General features: G+C 39.1%; 1 protein-coding gene across 8 annotated transcripts in view; it reads right to left on the reverse strand.

Moving 5' to 3' along the window:
• The window catches only part of diaph2 (diaphanous-related formin 2), a 352014-nt gene that overhangs the window by 254743 nt on the left and 75371 nt on the right, over window positions 1-21900 (reverse strand). For all 8 annotated transcript variants that reach the window (XM_067517868.1, XM_067517862.1, XM_067517865.1 and 5 more), the window contains one exon: window positions 5381-5520. In XM_067517868.1, the coding sequence (XP_067373969.1) occupies window positions 5381-5520 (140 nt within the window). The remainder of the gene's footprint in view (window positions 1-5380; window positions 5521-21900) is intronic.

Genomic DNA, 21900 nt, shown 5'->3' on the forward strand with positions numbered 1-21900 from the left:
AAGTGAATACAGAGGATCAATTATGGATGATTCAGTGAGATAGGGAGCTATTTCCACATCAAAAATGACAGAGTTAAAACATTTATTCATCTCCTCGAAGAATCTATGTCTGACAGAGCTGGCGCATTGATCTGTACTGTACCTACATTCTCACACAAGTGTCACTCATCAGGGCAGTGTTAACTCATTGCAGTTGCATTGAGATTCACACTTTGTCTCCCTGCCAGACAAGATTTCTGGCCCGAGCTGTCAAGGGGGCATATACAGCCCATGAGACATTTAGATGCTCATATTGGTCTGAGCAATCACAATAGCAGATGAACAGATGGATATACTCCTTTGTGCTAAATGTGTTAATTGCACACAGTACACAGAAGAGGTCAAGAAACTGAGAATCTGGGATATGAGAGCACATGTTAGGGTTACTACAAAAAAAAGAGTGTGCTGAGGAAGTAAGCATTTAATTTGACACAATAATTTTTGTAATTAAAAATTACAGCAACATTTGTTTAAGTGTCTAGAGATAAAGTTTGAAATCACATATATATATTTTTATTTGACTACAATCAAATTATACAAATGGATGAAGAGATGGGCGAAATGAAGGGATTTGCAAATTTGAACTCCTTTAAGATCTCAGTCAATATAATGGTAGCAGCACCACAGCACTTGAGAGATATGTTGTTCAAAGCCTTATCACAATGGGCATTAAGACAGTCAATAAGACGAACGGCTCCATGTAAGCAAGCTTACTCATGCAACTCGTAAAAAGCCCATTGCTAGTGTTCCATGCAACCCTTAGTGCTCAGCTACAACCATTCAACTGAGAAAAGCTGGTGAGACTGATTCTGACGCAGAGACACTCTTTGTGGCAGAGCAGCAAGATCATCACAACAACCCACACCTTGAGTATCCAGGCACAGAGAGAAACTCTGGTGTCAGCAAATGTCTCCCGCCTCCACAAAAAGACCCCACAAGAAAATGCCCCAGAGAACATGTCTGACTTGTACCGTGAAGATTTCACATAATGAAAAGTTGGGAGCCCAGTTCAATTTTTCTTAAATATGTCTTAGGGATCTTAGAGCTAGCAGATCTAATATGGAAGTTACTGTCGGGATTTGACAGAGTTGTAGTGTAATGGTGAGGGCTAAATATAGGAAACTCAAAAGCTGGGGCCATAGACATGTGCACTGCTACCCAAAACAACTAAAACCTCTTTCCTATATTGACACTGGAAAATCTGTTGATGGAGCTGCAGTTAGATTAAATCAGAAGAAGTGAGCTTTAATCCTACTCTCTCTGGGTTGCTTCCAAATTATATGATGAAAGTGTTGAAGTACTGTAGGATAGGCCCAAATATGCAGACATCTAAATGGATATGTGCATGAAACAAAACTTTAAAAAGAAAAATATATGATTTGCCTTTTGAAATATTAATTAATACATTTTACACGGATCTCATCAGTTTTCATGTGATATAGACAGTAAAGAAACTGAAACACTCTAGGATTTCTATTCCACTAAATGAGAAAATAAGAGGGTTGTAATTTCCTGTAAGTTGGCATCTCATTTTATATCAGTGTATTAAGAAATTTATGAAAAGTGGCTAGTCAATCTGAGACTTCTAAATTAAGAATGGAGTATCCAAATGAAATGACAAAATTAAAAGGAGAATGAAGTGGAGGGTAAATAATTGGCTGGGGAAATGTTGACAGAAAGAGAAGTGGAGGAGAAAATAGTGGAAACAGAGTAGGCAGCGGATGCTCCAGGCAATGCCATCTGTGGGTGGATCTGCAAAGGCTGCATGCCACACACCTGTGTGGGACTGCCTGGGAGATAAGGCCCTCAGCACAATGGCCCTGTGGCCACCTGTGCTGCCAAACAGGTGCACAGCCCAGCCAATTAAACTATTAGACAAACACAGGCCTCTGGGAGCAAATTAGCAGGCTGCCTAAACATCACAGGAAAAATAAAAAGCAATGGTAAGCAATTACTGTGAAGACCGCCAGCACTCTGATCGTGAGAGTTTCACTTATGTGTACATAATTAAGTTTAATGCTTAATGAAACAAAGCACTGGTTTTGATGGAAATCATGGCATAAATGCCCACATTTCCACCATACTACACGGATTAGGGTGATACACTTCTTGAGTAATGAACACTTCCATATTAGAGGTAGCATAGGCAGAGAACTTTCAATGCACGTAAGAAGAGTAAATTCCTACTTGTTACAATGCAGTGCTGTCATATCAAAATTACCATCCTATGTTGAAACATTGATTGTATAATAAACTAACCTCGTACCACTAACATTAACCCTCGTGCAATTGTTTTGTTATTTTCATCTAAAATCTTCTACGTTGTTCATACCAGTGTCATACAACTATTCCACATGAGATTCACCAAACTCTGTCGTCGCAAAAACCTGTGGTATCTCACTTGATTCAGACCTATTAGTACCACCTGTTCCTCAGCAGGTGTGTGTCCCTGAGATTTGATCATTAGCATAATCAAACCAAGCATAATCCGCTTCATTTTTGCTATACTTTCATTCACAAAAGTGTCATATGAGAGTAAAAAGAATTTCATATTGTGGAGGTATAAATGTCAGAAATCAGCAAACTAAAACAAAATAACAACAGAGTCAGCTAATTGCAGTAGAAGACCCCACACGATTAGAAAATGTTAAAAGAGCATCTGTCAATGAGAACAGAGGAGCACTGTATTGTGACAGAACTAAAAGGGAATGGCTCAGGGTCCATGAAGTTAAACACTAAAAAATACTACATAGATAAGGGCATCGTCACTAATATGCAAAGCGGTCAAGAGCGTGACGACTAAAATATTAAACTAGTGAACATACAGTAGGTGATGAAGTCCGACAGGTCTGGATCTATTGTGAGTTTTCTTTGTATGCAAGAGAAAATTGAAAGTTTGAGAAAATGACTGAATCCTACAAATTCTCTTAGGTTACACATACTGTACATGCCAATAAGTAAGTAAGTCTGTTCTGCAAATTTCTCAGTAAATTCTTTGTGTGTCAAACCATACAAGCATATTTGAATATATACAGGATTATTACTACTCGGCTTTTATGATAGAATTTTCTCATTTATAATCAATTTCCCCAAATAGCAAAATTAAATTAAGGCAACTGATGATTATTCTGAGGTGTGAATTAAAAAAGCATGAATCCACTGATCTTCATGGTTATTTTCGGTATATGATGACATACCAAACAAAGGTTACATTAACATACTGGAGTGAGAATGGTGGAAAACAAAATGTAAATTCCCTGTGTGTCGTGATCCATGACAATTAAGTGCCTTCATATTAATTAGGAATAACCTTATTCAAGCTTCCAGAAAATAATCAATCCCTTTCCCAGGAGAGAAATACTGACAAGTGTAGAAAAACTTCTGCAGTCCTTCTTGGCTCATAGAGCCAAAGGTGGTTTTTCCCTGGATGGAACTGGTCCTCTATAGGTGGTGACTCCTCCATTAAGCGCTGGTCCTTTACATGATAGTCACAGGTTTAGCCACATGCCACAGGCCACGATTACTGTACATCCCTTCACCTCCACAGTCTTTTGCAAACATCATAGTTGAAGCCTTCATAGTTGCAGTGATATTCACCATACTTTAAAGGGTACATTATATACAATGTGCATTCGTGTTTAGTTTACTATTCAACCATCCAATAGCTATACTGCGTATCCTGTGAGGGTTGCGGGGGTGTTGAAGCCAATCCCAGCTGTCATTGGTTAAAGGGGGGTATACCCTAATTAGGTCTCCAGTCAATCACAGGGACATAAATAGAGACTGACAACCATTCACAGGCACATTCACACCTATGGGCAATTTAGAGTAACCAATTACCCTAACTGCATGTGCTTGGACTGTGGGAGGGAACCAGATTACCTGGAGGACACCCACACAAACACGGGGGAACATTCAAACTCCCACAGAAAATGCACTGGATTTTTGCAAGTGAACACACCTATTTCACATTTGTTAATGCAAGGATGCAACAGTAACATTGGTAATTGCACACAGATTAAATCAAGGTTCTTCTGGGTTCATGCTGGCAGGTCCTTTCTCTGTACCCAGCTGTGACTGTGATGAAAAAAAAAAATGTATTCTTATCTGGTGACCGTTTAACATGCACCATTCATTGATTCACATTGAGAAATATCTCCTCAACAGTGGGCTGGTAAATAATAAAAAAGGATCTCCTCCCAGTAAGGGTTCTGCTGTATGAGCGACACCAAATAAAAATTTTAGATCCCATTTACAGGAGACAAGTCAGAGAATTCAGGTAACGCGTAACGAGCAGGCCAAACAGTGATGGAGAGTAAAAATGGTGAAGCCTTCTAATGAATGACTGAAGAGCCAGTCAAAATTCAAGGACAGTTTTATATAGTTTCAAAAGTTACATGGGAATAAGTGCAGGCACTGGTCATTTTTAGTTTGACTGGGACATGACACAAAGCTATTTGTCTATTAGGTTCGCATACATAAACTATGTATAACAGCTTGATGAACAGAGTGATATTAATATACTTCAACATGCATTTACACACCAATTGTGTATTGAACAACGAACACGTCCAAAACACGTGACCTACACTTTGTACTGTACCTGAAACCCCTCTGTGAGGACACTGGAGCCCTGGAGCTACTGCTGCTAACATGCTGCTCCTGCTGTGCTCTGTCTAGATACGAATGCAATTTTTGGGTCCACTGTTTGGGCTCTGCCACACAGTGGAGGCAAGAGATTATTCAGAATAGTCAGGATGGCATTTATTTTACATTGCATACCACTGCATCTTGTTTGTGGTGTTTTCTGGTTTATTTATGCATATGTGTATTTACAAGTGTAAATGCACATATGCAATTATATTAAGAATCAGGTAACATAAACTGTTTTTCAGTGTGTGTTTTTTAAAGTGTAATCAGGGACATTTTACATTATAACACTTGAGCGTTTATTACTTTAATAACAAAAACTCTTAACTTGTAAAAATAAACTTAAAATAAATTAATTATTATTATCATGCAAAAAAACAAAGACAAAACAAAACAAAACACAATACTAAAAAATGCACTAAGCTTAGCTGGAAAATATCCATTGTGGTTTTTAGTGGCGAACTTTTAGTACATTAATATGTGTTAAACTAAAGCTGTCCAAACAGCTGAGCCTTCACTTAAGCTTGGCATTGTGACTTTTGTGTTTGTACCTGTTTTTATAGTTACAGTGCAATTCAAAGTGAGTCCTTTTTTAATCATCATGATAGTAAGAAAAGATCCTTTGAGCTTCTTTTGAATAATATTTCCAAATATCATTAAAAATTCCCAGGTGCAGGGTCAAGTTACTAACCTGACAGGGTTACTTGTGAGAGACACTCTGAGAGACTCCAGACAATTGAGCAGCTTTTCTTCTGTGATGCCAGAACGCAGCTCATGGACATATTCTTGGGATGAAAGTGTACACTCATGCTTGCTGTTCCTTAGTCCACCCTGAAAAAACAATGATACAAAAATGAGTTGACATCATTTACATCAAATTGGTATGTATGAAGTAGTATGGGGGACTAAAAAGTTTAGGTTCTTACAAAGGTGCTCGTGATAAAAGCTGCATAAACATGTGTTTCAGTAAGAGGAGGAGTGATTCAAGTGTTCAGAGAAAAACATCACTTTCACCTATCAGTCAAATCTCTAATGATGGGCTCTACTAACACAGAGCCAAATAGCTCCTACGTGCTATCTACAGCTGCACATGCTTGAAGTAAATGGATTCTTGTATACAGTCTCCATAGAGGGCACTAGGGACATGTTGCTAAACTGATGCTTACACAATGAGACTACAGTACCTATTGGCAGCAATACACAGTCTTACACCACAGCAGGGAAATGCATTTACACGCTCCCTCTCCCATTGCACAGTGGAGCCAACGTGGTACATTACTTCTAGCTTCAGCTTAATTCAAAAGATACAGGGTACCCTGAATCTACTGAAAGTCTGAAAATGTGTCCATACATACATTTTGAAAAGTGACTATAAAAAAGATTTTTATGCAAATTCATAAATGTTCCTGCATCATTTCTATTGCCAACACAAGTTCCAAGATTGGTGCCAAATTAGTCATTTTAAATTCCTGTTGTCAAAGTGAGCAACATTTCAGGTAGGGGTTGAATCAAGTCAAGTCAACTGAGCAGGAAGCATGCTGCGGAAACAGCATCACATATGCCTGAACCAGACTGCTGGTGCCTGAACCAGGCAAAATCACCTTCACTGTGCTCATCCCTGGACTACTGGCTCCCCACAAAGTGAGCTGTGCTAATAGGCAGTTTGGGAAGTAATAAGCTATCTCATTTATCTGGAGAAAAGAGAGGCCTGCTGCTCTCCTGCAATGCACAGTCAACATAAAAGAAACAGTTTTTATGTTGTAAATAGCAGAGGCAGTCTAACAACAGTGAGCGACCAATAATTCTGTGCTTTACTTTAAGCTGAGTTCATGGTTTGATTCGCTCAGTAATGAAAAGAAGTGTTTATTTCATAAGGGCTGATGTAAAAAAATATAAAATAAATACAAAAACATATATAAATCACATTCTTTCATATAAAAGGTTGCTTCTTTCACATTTAACGTTTAAACCATATTTGACTACTGAAAGCAGAAAGTTAAACACACACAGCCTAATATCATATTGTCTTTATGAGCGGTACATTACAAAAAAGTATATATGTAAACAAGGCTCTGCTAATTTTATTCTATGAATAAGATTTAATTTCAACTCTGCAGAGAGGCACATTTTTTTTGGCCATGAAATTCAACATTTTTATCTTTTATGATATTATGATACAAAGTCGTTCACATATCTGTATGGTTGGATTTGTAATGCAGCAAATTTCTGTGCTTCTTTCTCTTCTCTGCGTTTTTTAGCTTTTACATTTACATTTCTGTTATAAAATGTGGAGGAATGACTGGATATGGAGAGAGGTAACCAACTACCACAGGATCCAATGTTGCAAAACTCTACCTGCCTAACATAATTTTTCATGAGTATAGACTGTAAGTGACTAGACTCAATAATGAAAAGGATAAAACCAGGTGAACACTGTGAAACAGCTCAATTAGATGACAAAAAGTAGAGAGACATTTTAAGTATTTAAATTGAGGGAAAATGTTGAGACATCGAGTTTGCTAAAGATTCATATCAAGGTCATAGTTCATACAACAATGGAAATTAAACTTATATGATTTAGACTCTTGACTCTTTACTCTTATATGATTTAAAGACTCTTGAAATCAGTTCTCAAAGTAAAGTTCATGCCTTTTGTGTTTGCCTTACTCTCAAAAAACTACTACAGAATTTTGTCCTCAGTAGTCAATGAAGTGTTTGTTCTGTGCCCCATATAAATTAAGATTTTTTTTTTATTTAGACTGAATTGTGAAGCCACAATTTTACTTTATTAATACTGATATGTGCAGAGTCCCAGCACAGTAATTAGCATTTTCAATCACAGCCCAATAGGCTTCCATTGTCTCACTAAAAAGTGCTCTCAAACAGGATATCTGAAACAAAGGTATGCCTCCAAGGGTTACTCATGGAGATGTCTATAAAAAGACAAACAAAAACACTTTGAATTAATGTCATGATATGATAATAAGGGAATCCAGGCATGATGAAATTATTATTTAGGCTCAGCAGTTAGTTGTTTTATTTTTAGGGAGCCTTTTTATCATCTGGTCATGCTTTTTTCATGGGCTGGTCCCCTTAAGCTTTCTCTTCAGAACATGAAGGGCATGCTCAATTGGGGTCAGATCAAGTGACTGACTTGGCCACTCACAAACTGTCCATTTCAGCTTTGAAAAACTTCTCCATCACTTTCAAAAGATGACTTGCTTGTCTTGCTATAGAAGGATCCATGGAAAAATTAGTTATGGAAAAATGTACTTTAACTTGGACAAACTGTACCTGTTTATACACTAAAATTTATTTTGCAATCACATCAGCACATCAACACTTCGACACAAAACTTCGACTGAGAGTCGTCCGTGGACAAATGCCTTACCAACTGAGCTACAGCTGAACTACGTTTGTCAAACTATGATTCTTGATAACTAGGTGTTTGCACATTGCAGGCTGCACTGTACTTCTTTATAACGTCCTCTAAATGTTGCGTTTTTGTCAAAAATATATATATATTATGAAAGGCACTGTATTTGTGTATTGTATTTTAAACTTTCACCCGAGATGTACCTGGACCACCATGCTACACTAAATGTACTTTAGTAACCTCCAGGGAGATCCTTTCCTATTGAAAAGATATAGTCTTCATTATTCACAGGGACAGGGACCTACCAAACGAACCAGGAACAAGAACCAATTAAACCGGTGTTTGTGCGTGTCTGATCCAATTATGCTAAGAATGCAGGAACAGCATGCTCTCTGCATACTGTAAGTGTTCCTCCAAAATGTAAGAGGAAATAGTCATTTATATATTTTCAAGTATTGTTGGCTGTGTAATATGCTGCTTGTCACCTGCAAATACCACTTGTGAAACCATCCCAGCTGTCTATTCACCAATGGTTTTTTGCTATAGAGAAGGGAAAACTTTTTACACACTGCTGTCTATTGTATATCAGTTAAGAGAAAAAAAAACTGCTAGAACAAACAGTCTGGATAGACTGTGAAGAGGCAATATGTCAGCCCTGTGCTGAATGAAGCTTGGAAGATAGCGGCAGGAGAGAGGCATCAAAGCCACAGCGGCGTGGTTTGATTGTAGTGTAAAAGTGAGAGTGAGAAAAAGAGTGAGAATTGAGATTCAAATATAACACATTGATATAACTGATAAACTAACGAATTAAAGTAAAATTACTTTGGCAAAGTAATCCATGACATGAATAACTTTAATGTTTACCCGAACATATGAGGAAATGCTTTGCTCAGTGAGAAAAAGCACTCATAAGTTCAAGTGTAAAACCACTGCTTGCACCACTGTGATTCCATTTTTGGATATGGATTTGATTATGGGAGTGCATTTTCAGAGAACCACTTCCTCCGTAATACATGGGCAATGAGAGCGAAACACATCACTCTCATTTTATTTATCTTCCTACCTCTCAGTAGTTCCCAGAAGGCATACCACTATGTCCAGAACAACTAGGGCTCTGGTTTCACCACATGCTCTGACCTCTGGAAACCAAATACACTGACCATAAACTGCTTTTTCATGACCCTAGCCCAAATCAATGGAATCCTTTGGGATAATATCAACATTACACCACCACACTGGCAGCAGAAAAACGATCTAGAAGGAGGGGGCTGCACCTGCTGGCTACTGGGTAATAGAGTTTTCCCCTTTGGTCTTACCGAAATGGTCAGCAAACGAAATTGGTCAAAAAAAAAAAAGACCTCAGAGAAAGGGAGCAGGGAAGGAGAGAGAGAGATGGGGGGAAAGCTGTTGTGTGTCTATATGATGACACATTAAGATGTAAGAAATGAAAGGCAGAGTAAGTACGAGGGCGATTAAAAAAGCAGGAGATAGATACAAAAGAGAGAGAGGAAGAATGGGGAAGAAGAGGCAAAGCAGGTAGATAGAACATCAGGAGACACTGCAACCTCAACAGTAAAGGACAGACATTGCCTTTTGACCACAGCCTAGAGCCTCATCTCCTGCCGCTTATTGAATCCCCTATTTGTCGATAACAGTATTTCCTGTTAAAGAAAATAGTGCTGGGAGCAATTACTTGAGCAAGCTTGTCAATTTCATTTTGGGGGGTTAGGGGAACATTGAGGCTCATTCTATCGTCCTCCATCACCTTTCCTCTAGGCCATGGGGAGCAACAGAATGTTGTGCCTTCTATTGAGGGCAGGGCAGGGAGACAATGCCAAGGCGGCTGCACCTCCACATGTCATCTTCACCTGTAATGAGCCTATAACAAGCTGGCAGCTTCCTCCGTGTCCAGTGCTCTGCACACTCAGGCAGACTGATAGATACATTATTCAGCTTCTTTGTCAGCTTACTGGGAAACCACATGGCGACAACGTGTCTGGCCTGAAAGCTAGAGCTGGGAGATAGCTGATTGCCACTGCCTCCTCCATTCATTCTGCCCTGCTACCTGTCTCTCTCAGACTCATGCTCACTTACACAATCTTCTCTACAATGTTTTAATTCTTCTATATCTTCTTTAGTGTCTTAAGATAAAAGTTTAATTAGCAACTGATACGAGAACAAAAGAACACGAACAAAGGAACAGTACTGCATTCATGTCGCTGTAATTTTGCTTCATTTTACAGCAAAAGCAAACCATGGTAGTCATTTGAATAACATGACTCACAGCACTCCACAGATGTTCCTATCAGAAAATACAATGTATTTTGAGAAAAACCAAGATGACAAAGACTGATTCATATGACTCTAACTTTAGTTTCAGGACATCATTAAGACTGTGTTTAGAGGCCATACCAACATTTACTGCACAATGCAAAGACATGGCACATGCCAAAAGAGGGGGGGGGGGTGGGGGTGGGGGCAAATAAAGGTTCTGGGAGGCTGATGGCTGCAGCACGTGTTAGTAAGTTGTTATAGAAGTGGAGGACTTAAATGCTTTGTCGCAATTCATCAGAATTTGGAGCAGTAGGCGGAGGCACAGGAAGCTAAATCTCATGACTTCATATTTGTGTTTGTTGTATTTGTAAGCATGTTAGCACATATACTGACAAGAGAAGAAAACACTATTTAACTCCAAACTGCAGGATACAAATGTTTCTTTTAATTTCACAGTTTAGGGTGAAGCAGGTGGTAGTGGTGTTGAGTGAGATGACAGGTGAAGGTGTGTGTGTTGCAGCACCACAGCATCTCCGGTGCGCTTTGTGCACCTTCTGGCCCTTGCATTCATATGCTTGCTGAAGAGATTTCATACAAAAAACATAATCACAGTTGGCCAAATATTCTCTCTAAAGTCTTTTTTAAAATGAAGCAGTGCTCTGATCTCCTATTTAAAAAATCATTTGATCAATCTGAAAGGTTTGCCCTTCCCAACTTTGACAGCCATATTCTAGCATTGATGTCTATACGTGAGTCCGCTCCAAAACTGACTGGAACCGATTTTATGACCTGACCCTCTCCCTTGAGCTCTCGGGGGTATGTAATGATAAGCCGATGCATGGCACCTATTTTCTATTTCTTTTACAGAACAGAAGGCTTGCAGGGCAAATCTTGACCACAGATTCAATTAAAGCAAACATTCTACGGCATGATGTTGGCAAGTACGGAATCAAAATGTATTTCCACACCTCCACAGTTGGGACCCCACTGTTCTCCCCCACTCGAAAAGAATATCATAGACAAAAAACTTAGAGAATAATGAAAAACCTAATTACTTCTTCTTTGTATGTAATTAATGAAAGTTACCAGAGCACCCTACTACTCTTTGTAAAAAATAGTAGATACAATCTGAGCAATTAGTGCAAATCATGCTGTATGATGTCCATGTTATAACTTAATTTCCTGCTCATTAGGTGCGCGTAAATTAGTCGAGAGGAGAGAAGCCACAGGAATGGTTAACAGACAGGTAGATCCAAACGTACCTATCTCGGGCTTTCACAAAAATATGACGTAAAATGCTGTTAACACAAAGGTGTGAGGAAATAAGGTTTGCATGCAACAAACATACAAACCGATAAACAAGCAAACTTACATTTAACAAATTCTAAAGTTTGGCAACAGAAACATGGATCAGTTGAGATGCTTGTTGGCTGGACAATGACTTTTTCCTAGCCCTACTTAAAGGACAGAATCCTGCTGCTGACAGATAAGACATTTCATCTAGCCACCAGGGTGCAGGGCTCCCAGCTCAGCGGGGGGATTTCCCACCAGAGCATGTGGTCGAGCATTTCAAAACCATTTCACCTCCACCATCTCCAATTCAGTTGATTTACTTCCTTCTTTTCTCCACTCTTCTTCCTATCGGTCTATCGTCATCTTTCACTCAGTCCCGGCGAAGTGTTTTTTAACCTTGGGCGGCCATAAAGAAGAAGAAAAAAAAAAATATATATATATATATATATATATATATACACACATATATATATATACATACACACACACACACACACACACACACACAGAAGCACTAAGTCTTTTCTTTTTGTTCTATTTATTTTCTTCCTCAATCGTATGCCTGCTGTGGTAAAAAAAAGTCCACAAACTGCTTTATTCTCTTATGCCTGGGCAACTACAATTTGCTGATAACACGGCCACAATTAGGCCAGCAACATTTTATCAATAATCAGGCTACTGGCATTACATCTTGTGTCCAGAGAAGACAAACTCACCCCAACAGCTCAGCAGAAGTGAGAAGAAAACACACAAAAAAAAAAATAAAATAAGAAGGTATTAGACTGGAAACAGCTTGAAAATAATACTGCAGGGTTCACTTTGCAGGGAACACAGAGTGGCCAAAGCAGAGTGTGTGTGTGTGTGTGTGTGTGTGTGTGTGTGTGTGTGTGTGTGTGTGTGTGTGTGTGTGTGTTTGTGTGTGTGTGTGTGTTTGTGTTGATCCCCGAGGTCTCTAGGAAGAGTACCCGGTGACAACAACGACAACAACCACAAAACCTGAGGATATTAAACAATTCCATTTCTTTTTCACTTCAACCAAAATGCTCACAATCTTTTGTAAAGGCAATTCTGCTACAAGCAGCAGTATGCAGCTTCTACATTTGTGTTTGTGGTAAGTGTGTGCATATGCATAAATATATTGAAAGGGCAGATATAAAAAAAAATACGGGGCAGCTCAACCATGGGGTTGAATAGATATAAGATTTATTCATTCAGACCTCAAATTTATATGTTTTTATTAAAGAAGACCATGTCCTTCATAAATGGGTTTTAAACTTTCAAACAAAGCAGACAGCAACAAGTCTGTGTTTTTTTGGCAGCGGTGACTATAAATACGAACTGCAAGGATGGGTGCAGAACACTTCTGTTCTTATTTAAATAAAAACCTCACATCACTTCAGACTTTAAAACATCGAATCCCGATAATGAACAAGGAACTAAAATGCATTCCATTATGTTTGTTGGAGGCTGAATCACAAATAATAAAAATGTTCAATGGTAGGTCCTTTGAATTCTATGCTTTTTATGGACAGTCTTTAAATTGCAGTTTTTAAATATGATTATTAAAATAATTAAAGACATTTTTAGTTGGATTATATAATAAGGCAACTACTTGAAATGGAGCAATGATGTAAACTATTAATCCTTATCTGGAGCACTTTCATCACAGCCATTTACCAATTTTTTTCACCTGCCAAAGTCAAAGCAAAAGTCCATTCAAGGTTAACCTGTTTGCGATCATCTTCCTTGACCTTTAACAGACTTAAACAAGCAACAAGGTGATTGTGTTTATCTCTGTGAATAGACTCACCTTCTTCCCTTCTCTTTCACATTTTTAACTTTAGCCAGACCCGTGCCAGACAGTCAAGGCTTTGGCGCAAACACACACACACCTACTGGCCTTGCCCAAAATGTGGACAAGGAGAGGGCAGACGAACAGGCACTGTCAGCAAACTCTCTTGGCTTTACTCCCATTGAGTTGATCTACAATATGGCATAATCAGTAGTTCACATAGATGCTGAAAGATGTCCACAATGATAAAAATGGAGTCAGGAAAAGAAAAAATTGCAAAACCTCAAGAGCAACAGGAGACCTAAAGTCGAAATCTCACCAAACTCTCACCAAACTCCAAAAACCACTCACTACAAGATGAAGCAAATAAGGCCAACAGAACCACTGTAACCCTTTTAGACTGCAGACTGGAACGTGAAGTGGAAATGCTTGTGTCAAAAATAAAATGATATCAATGATCTTGAGAGAAACATGATTACCAGAGGGAAAGGATGGACTTTTTTTTTACTGAGGAAGAGGACGAAAGAATAAAAGAAAAACATTCACAAAATACCTAGAGGCTTACAGATCATTCTACACAGAAATCATGGACACAGGAAAGAGAGAGAAAATGTTATGCTGGCCTTGATCAACAGCAGTTAAAACACACAGTCCTTTGCAGTTTGCTGCACACACAGAGCAGTAAGAGAAACTGCACACACTCCTGTCCCCCACAATATTTAAACCACCAGGTTTTTTTAATATTGTTGCTGATTGGTATGCACAACAATACAGGAATGAATTTTCATTCAATTCCCTATTTCCAATATATTGTTAGTGGTTGTTGAACACTTCTTTTGGGTACACAGAATATTCAGACACCACGCTTCACATTAAAAGATGTCAGTACCTGAAATTAATTAGGGTGTATAAATATTGTTCAGCACTATGAGACTTTTCATAACTGCTGTGCAATAGCATAGGACCAACCTGATCATTATAACTGAAATGGGTATGATTATGGACCTCCTTCGTTATCCACTTCTTACAAAATCTGCCCTGAAACTTTAATGTCTTCAGCCACTTTGACCCTGCTCAATTAATTCTCATAGGGCTCATCTAATAAAGCTTGGAAATAGCACAAAAATCATTTTTACATTCTAAGCCAGGCAATATTTGCATGCACACACTGCACGTATAGCGGGTGTTACGAATCTTGCTTAATTAATTTTAACTTTACCATATATTTATTTATTTATTTTAAAATACAGTGATGCATTTGATTTGCATGTTAAACTAAAGGGAATTATTGTCACTGTCGTTTCATGTCTGACAAGGGAAAGAATTGAGGCTTCACTCTTATGTGCATTTTATAAGAGTGTATACACATCCCTTTTGTTATGCGTCATGTCTATTGTGCCTGTGTTTATACATGCACCTTTTTTTTTGGCTGTGTTTATGTGTATTGCAGCATTTTCCTCTTAGCAGTTCCACCTGCGCTTTGCAGGACTCTTTTCTGCACTGAATTTCAATGACACTTCTATAAAGATAGGAGCAGATGTCAGCCAGCTTGCTGAAAGTCAGGTAGAAGAGAGTGAGAAAGGTACAGTGAGTGAAATTGACTACACACTGGCTGCAGAAGAAAGTCTTAAATTATGTCTCTAGTTGCAGCATTGTAATACAAATGATACTTTGATTTACAGTTAATAAAAAAATTAGAAAAGGACTGGAATTTGGCTGACAAACCAGTTTTTCAACAATGAGATCATAACAAGGCTAATTTAGCCAACAAATAAGTCCATGCAGCCAACTCAACCGCAGTGCGATAAGATAATGCACTCCAGTCCAACCACTGACCAATAAATTCAAGGTCAGGAGGTGGCTCAATATTGTCTCAGACTGCCCAAAAGCACAAAGATGTGAAAGTATTTATGTGCAGATGTGGTAAGAAAGTAGTCACATTTCCACAGTTGTATGAAAGTGACAAACTAAACAACTTGAAAAGCATGTCAAGTCATTTCAGGGTATGCTCCTTTCTTGTATACTCCCAGTTTCATGGAAGAGGGGGGTTAACAAGTGAGCTGCTAAGCAGGTAAAGTCACACAGGATCTAATTTAGGTTTTCAGTGAGGTCTCTCTTGCATTGATTGCAATGTGAAAGCCTAATGAACTCTGTACTCTGTGCTCTTGTTTCCAGTTCTGGGAGCTTGGTTATGAAGCCCAAAGCTGAATGTACCAACTAAAAGTTTGGATAAGAACTACAAAAAGGGTTTTGAAGACTGGAAAACAATGCTGAAACTATGAATAAATGAGAAAGACTACCGACGCTGATTTCTAAAATGTGTCCTGTATTATGCTCCTTTATCCTTCTTTGCCGACCTTCTCCACAAGGGACTAACCTTGATAAATCATACATAGAGCAAACACGTTATGAGGGTGAAAGGTCCAGGTTAGTCTGATATTCTTCTTTTCTGCTTTCTTTTCCCCAGCGAATCAGATAAATAACAAGCTTAGTTCCTAGAAAAAAACAACACTTCAACGACATTTTCTTCACTTATAAAGTTAAGCTTATGTGTGCAGCCAAAATGTGAAGCAACACATCAGGTGGCTTCAGTAGTGTTCTATCAAGCTAAGTGAAATAGTATACATGGGCAGTATTTAATTACGAGAAGCCCTGAAATCAAAACCTTGAGATTTGATTGGAGAGCTAAAAGCGGGCGTGGCAATAAAGACCAATACAGAGCAGTGAAGAGAGATGGATCCGATTGATTGCTCCCTCTCCACCACACACACACACACACACACACACACACACACACACACACACACACACACACACACACACACACACACACACACACACACACACACACACACACACACACACACCTCCAAACTCTTTTTACCTTCTGCTGTTGGCCTTTTCCTGTGTTGCTTGTGGCACTGTGTGAGGTTAATCAGGCTCTGTTAGATGGCTTGGCCTCGGCCCTATGCTCCGACTACTGATGGGTGCTGGAGTGATGAGCCAAACCCAAGCTCACAGTTTTATGCTGTTTTGATGCCACAAGAGCCAAGACATAGTTGAACCTATACAGCCTTTGAAATGACAAAACATGGTGAAATCTAACAAATGTATTCAATGTAACTATGGCTATAAGTGCATGTAGAGCCCTTTAACCTTCTGTCTCAAACTGACTCACTGACTTTGCGAATACAAAAACACAGTACACTACCCATTACAACCGCATGTACCAAGGCAAGGTTGGTGAGTCTATCCTAATCCACTTCATACATCCATGAAAATGTCAGTGCACTGCTCCAGAGCTGGAGCAGACAAGCCAGCATAGTCAGACCCAATGAAGCCTCTGCTCATTGAACAAATTGTACGATTTGTAACCTTCCTTATTTAACCTTTGCTCCTGAAATAGTCTACACTTTCATAAGCACAACACACACAAACCACAACCCATCCTAGCCTGGTCGTGCTCTAACCTGAAAACAAACTGACAAGAATGTGCAATAAATTACAAAGAGGAAAAAACAGGCAGGATGACTTAGGACAAAAACTGGGCTCAGGTAAACATGATTTGGCAGGGACATTAATGATGTCCAATCCCTACACAGGTTCTCTGGGCAGATTCTCATGGAGGGTACAAGCATGATTTACAACAATGGCAGCCCTGGGAGAATGCTGATGGGCTTTGCCAGAAGCAGAATGGCTGATGTTTGAGTGTGTTTTTTTTCCGTGTTTGCAATGACCCTCAACTTGGACAGGACTGTAAATGGGAGTAGACTTAGCTTTGACCAGGTAAACACATCAGTGTGCACAAAAACACCCCCACATGTGAACACAAAGGCATGTACAAACTCACAAAGGAAAAAAAACCTCTGCATTTCCCGAACCTCAAAGCAATGGGTTGGGTCCATTGGATTTAGTTATTATTTTCGGGGCAGTCTGCTTTGATCTCCTTCTCATGTCTGTATTGGGGTTGTCTCATCTCTAATAACCATAGATACATTTCTTGTCCTCTTCTCTGTTAGCTAGATAAATAGGATTTCAAATTGTCTGGTGCTACCCCATCAGAGGAAAAACATGATCTATGAAATATCTTCCCATGAAAAACCTATATTGAGAGATTATCATCTCATCACACAGGCGGCACAGCAAACAGATAAGGGTGAGAAAGGTGATCTGTACCGAAAGAGAAATACAATGTCTATGTGTGAAGCAGGTGGTACTTCCATGGTTGTGTGTTTGCATTTGGGTTTATGTGCATGTAAATAGACAAATAGGAAAATAGATTTCGAGTGAATGTGAGACAATCTATGCACTTGCCTCAAAACTAAAGGAGTTCCCCCTTCTAATCAAAAGCTATTGAAAGCATTAGCGTTGAGGTCTCAGAAATAAAAACATTTTTTTTCTAATATCTACATTATTAATTCATCTCCATCAAGAGACTGCAGGCCATTCAATACCAGTAGAAGTACCTATTCATCAAGGCGTCTGTATCCGGGCCGTGCCTAATAACAGACAGAGAGATCTTTAACTGCCCATAAATGAAAGCTCCAAAGTTAAAAGAAAGCACTTGCATCAGCAGAGCAACAGCTTAACAAACTCTCTCCCAGGTTGGGCTTGACTACTCCAACAAAGCAAGATTAATTTGCCTGTTGAATTGAGGCCGATGCCCCAGCCATGGCATGCTGCCTAGCTGATGTGCAGTGGTGCCTCCCATGCACCGGTGACATTGAAATAATGTCAACAGTACTGCATTACAAGGAAATACACAACAATAGCTCAACATTTACAAAATATGAGATGAAGACGTAACCAGTGAGACTCCAGTGCAAAAACTGATACGCAAAGATGAAATACAAGAAATTTATTATTTCAGTCAATACTAGCTACACACCGCTTTATAAAGTACATAGCTTGTCCTTGTGTGTCAAAGTACTATGTGTATCTGTGAGCCAAACTGTTTCAGACATTATGAAGCTGTACCTTTTCAAGCAGAGACCACTACAGTGCTTGCTTCCGTTTCTGGCCTCTTTTTTCCTCCACCTCTGACAGGTGTGACCTTTCGGCTGTGTTGGTAGCAGCCACTCTCGCCCCCAGATAGTAGGCCTGGATTAGTCACCATCTCTGAGGATTGTGGCGCCTTGCACAAATGCACATGTGAGGCCCAAGCCCTCTCCAGCATGGCCGAAGGGCCTGCTATGAAAAATAGAACACCTAATGCCTGGAGATAGAGACATTCATCAAAGACCAGGGCCCCTGCCTGCCTGCTTTGTGTGCTGCCTTCCTTTCCTATTCTTGATTCAGTACCAAGATGCAGAAACAACTCACTTATTGGAGAATCATAAAAGAGAGATGGGGAGTTTTATTATTATTGCTGTAAGAATGTAATATTATTACTAGACCTTATCCCCCAAAAGAGTCCTTGCTTTATTTTTGTTTTTTTACAACTATTCCCATGCTTCAAGTAATCTCTCGTGTTTGTATGAAGACAGGATTATCATAGTGTAGATAACAGATGGAAGAGTATGGCGTTTCTTCAAATTCAGCCCAGTGGTGTTCTTCCACTGGCCACATTTTGAATGACAATTGTAGGAAGATCACTAAGAAAACCAGGAGATGGGGCAAAGAAAGACCATGGGACATGGTAGCCATGCCAACTGGCGCCTAGCAGCCAGATCAGTTAACCTCTGCGGTGAACTCCTAAACCCTGGGGTATGACTTGGTAATGACATCTCTTCTTTTACGTCTTAGCTCCATATCTACATTCTTCTGGGTTGATCCTGGCAGGTCACAGAGGAATACTAGGATGGAAGATAATGCCCATTGTGTGTTCATGCCAAAATATAAATGGATACAGGGAGAGATTCTCTCTCTTAGTTTATTCAAATTCAACTGTACCAACACTGGGTAGCATGATACTGGGAGGGGGTTAGCGATTGAAAATATCAAAGCCTAAAGGTTCTGTGCCCTGAGATTTCTGCATTGCCTGGAAGATATGACAGTGAGTGTGAACTTGTGGCACAAGGAATGTAGACCGTTGAGAAACACACGCTGAGTTCACACATTAAAGTCAAGAACATAACTTGCATGCAAAACAGGTGCGATATTCATGTTATGAATCAGTGGTAAATATCAACCCACCAAAACTTCAATTGGCTTTAATCATACAGAATGTAAAGTTTACAATACAGTGTGGAGAAGCAATGGCCCCAAATATTGAGCTTCTTTCAGTGCGTAAAGGTGATTTTTTTTGCAAAGGGACTGTACATTACGAACACATCTTTCTCAGTGACACCAAAACTCCATGCGCCCACTGGCACTGGGACCACTGGTTTCCTCCATCCTTGTCTATCTAGGTTTCTTCGCAGGGCACGAACGAAGAAAAAAATGAGGCAATACACAAATAGTTCAGTAGTGTAAGTATTCAAAAGTAAAACCTTCCCTTCTAGAGTTGTATATAGTAAATAACCAATGAAGAGAAACTGAATAAGTGTAAAGTACAATTGTGCTAATAAGAGCAAACAAACTCCAATGTTGTTTCATGTATGCAAATGTGTCTCTTTCCTCAAGTGACTGAACATTGCATCAAGCATGTAGATTGTGTTTGTGCATTTGCTTTTCTATGTGCCTATGTGTGTGTTCTCTGCCAATGCCAAAGGGCTTACAGATGTGGGGGGTAAAATGCTCTATAAGAATAGGATTTAGTAACACACGGGCATTTCCTGCTTCAAAGCGGAGGCAGGCAGAAATTCCTTCAGTACAGGGTATGTGTGTTTGTGTTCCCGTGATTCTTTGCACATGTCTATGCCATGTACATTTTCTCATGGATACATTCACTGTCAATCCATACAAAGTCAATTTAGGATGCTTTATATGGTAGTACCACAGCATTGGGAAGAAAAAAAAATCCCTGAATGATACTTTTTGTAATACTACCAAACATTTCAGACAAGGAAGCCAGATATCAAAGAGCGTGAGTTTGTGTGCAAGACGAGGTGAGAATCTTCAAGGTCATTTGTGCAATACAGATTGTCTCCAGACAATGCCATTAGGAGTGTTCTGTAACGATGCACACCAGCTTCTCCTTAATCCACTAAAAACACAATTCAATGTGGATTTCACGGGGGGTATTTCAGAAAGCAGATTTACCGGCTCTGAACATAACCCTGAACTCAGAGTTTTTGGTTCCACAAAAGCTGATCGCGGTTAGTTTAAACAACTCTGTATTAAGCATGTGCATGATGAGCATAAAAGTCCGAGCTACGAAACTACAATTCACCATGGCAATGGGTAAATAATGAGCAGAGCTGCCATTTTTAGCCATTGAAAAAAGAAATGTCATTACTTGACCACTGTTGGGCTTGTTAATCAAAAAAGTTATACTGTATTAGTCATTCCTCTACAAAATTAATATTATTATTTTTTGCTTTGTTGCTTTTTATAATTGGCTGTTGATAATATGTAGTTTTACTTGTTTAACCAACATTTTAGGGATGTATCTTCATGAGCTTTACACTGTTGTGCTGTCTTGGTAAGTGCTTAAAGAGGTTTGAGGTTGTTTTTCAGAAGTCTTAAATAATTTACATTTTACAAAGATGTTATCACCTTTCACAAAGTAACAAAGTGATGCCACTGTTTGCAATTTCCTTGTTTCCTGCATGAAAATGTAGTCACATGATCTGATCTTCACCACACTCACAATCAACAAAAAATATTTCTAAACTGATAAAACCCCAACAGTCATGATTTTTTTTGTCTTTGTTGAATACAGTACAGCCATTAACCATACAATGTGATTGTGGAATAAGTAATGGCAACACTGTTTTAATATCTGAACTGCTTCAGCTCAGCCTCTTCTTGCTTGGAGTTCTAGAATCTGACTGGGCAAATCCAAAAGGTGGAGTTTCTGTTGGTAAATTCACTTCAATGATTAGTGACATTGTCTTACTGCTACAATGACCCTCTTCTGAGCTTCAGCTTGCATACAGCCAACTTGAGGTTATCCTGTAGAACACCTTGATAAACTTGGAAATTCATTTCCCTCTCCACAATGGCAAGCGGTCCAGGTCTAAAGGCAGCAAAGCAGCCCCAATCTATAATGTTCGCACAGTGTACGTTTGTTAGTATATGTATACATATATAGTATATGTATCTCTTTTTAGTCTGTGTGTACATGTGTGTTCTCCCGAACCAATTCCACCTTCATTTCATCTTTCAACTGTCAAGGTGGTGGTTGCATTTTCATTGTTAACCAACACCAAGTTTTTAGCTCTCTAGGGTTATTTTTTACCTCATTGCACATACTTTGTTTCACCATTAGAGTGATCTTGGCTGGATGCCCACTTCTACTGTATGAATAGTAGCCACTGTAGCAAAGTAGCTTCATTTATAGACTATATGTATAAACTGTGGACTGATGAATATCTTAAGTCTGAGATTACTCTGTAATGCTTTTCAGCTACATGCAAATTAATAATTCTCG

This window comes from Channa argus, chromosome 10 (assembly GCF_033026475.1).
Source record: "Channa argus isolate prfri chromosome 10, Channa argus male v1.0, whole genome shotgun sequence".
NCBI classification, from domain to species: Eukaryota; Metazoa; Chordata; class Actinopteri; order Anabantiformes; family Channidae; genus Channa; species Channa argus.